The sequence below is a fragment of the Egretta garzetta genome, unplaced genomic scaffold (genome assembly GCF_000687185.1).
Source record: "Egretta garzetta isolate BGI_Z169 unplaced genomic scaffold, ASM68718v1 scaffold79, whole genome shotgun sequence".
Lineage (NCBI taxonomy): Eukaryota > Metazoa > Chordata > Aves > Pelecaniformes > Ardeidae > Egretta > Egretta garzetta.
This window is the reverse complement of record NW_009260791.1, coordinates 3,179,955-3,180,983: the sequence shown is the minus strand read 5'-3', so window position 1 is coordinate 3,180,983 and position 1,029 is coordinate 3,179,955. Positions and strand designations below refer to the sequence as shown.

Sequence of the window (1,029 nt, the reverse complement as noted above, 5' to 3'; positions counted from 1 at the left end):
CCAGTAAGTGCATCCAACCCCCATGGTCTTCTGATGCTTGCTGTTGTCCAGTGCTGGCTGCCAAAGGAGAGTCTGTGACAAATGCAATGCCACAGCACTTTTCTGGCTGTCTCTGGCACAAGTTGGCTGGCTGGCAGGAGAGCGCTGGTTCCTTCAGCTCTTTACACCACCCTGTACAAAAGCTGGCGAGCTCTAGCAAAGACAGCTCCTTTACACCCTAAATGACAGCATTTTCTTGTGATAAATTCTTCCAGCAATTGCCTCCGCCCTGTTCCTGGCAGCTTTTTCTACTGGGACATCTGTACCAGGAGGCTTCTTACACTCGTGCTCTGGTGGCAGAAGGGTGGGGTGCCTCAGTAGCTAAGCTACTGTAGAGCTTACTGCTGGGGCCACACACCAGAGAGCTCCTTTCCATGCTGCCTTATAGTAGGTCCCAATATTTCCTGGTCGATCTGGCCCAAATCCTAACACCAGACAGCAAGCTTCATAGGGTTTATGTGATCTCCTTTGAGAGTCTCTGTTCATGCTGGCCAGTGCTTACTTTTTTCTCTGGGCTGGCTCAGAGAGAAGTACCAAACCACTTTTTCTTCATGGGCCATAATAGGGCACTGCACTGGCTCATACTAGGCCCAAAAGTGTTCTTGCAGAGGCTAGTTCTGGTTAGTGTGTTACCAGCAGAAAACATGTATGGGACACTAACTTTGGTGTCTCTTCCTCTCTGGGTTCTCTGCACTTTGCTTCTTGTTGGCTATGACTTGGCTCCTGCATTTGTGTGAGTGTTGTGTGTGTCTCACCGCAGGGGGAGGAGGTGAATGCTGGCAGGATTGGACTCACCATTATACTGTCGGGGATGGTTGGGGCTCTGATCTCCGGCATCTGGTTGGACAGAACTAAAACCTACAAGTAAGTCCCTTGTTTGCCTCTGTGCCCCTAGTGACTGTGCTCTTCCCCCATACTGTGCAAGGAGCAACCCTGTGCAGTTGCAACTTGGCAGTCCAGGGACTGAATCATTGGGAGGGTTTGTAGGGA

At 50.7% G+C, this 1,029-nt stretch overlaps 1 protein-coding gene across 1 annotated transcript in view; it reads left to right on the top strand.

The window, feature by feature from the left end:
• Positions 1 to 1,029, top strand: part of FLVCR2 (FLVCR heme transporter 2) — a 38,132-nt gene that overhangs the window by 20,766 nt on the left and 16,337 nt on the right. Inside the window, exons 4-6 of the mRNA XM_035902089.1 lie at positions 1 to 3; positions 158 to 173; positions 800 to 903. The exon at positions 1 to 3 is cut by the window's left edge and continues 55 nt beyond it. Coding sequence (XP_035757982.1) covers positions 1 to 3; positions 158 to 173; positions 800 to 903 — 123 coding nt within the window. The remainder of the gene's footprint in view (positions 4 to 157; positions 174 to 799; positions 904 to 1,029) is intronic.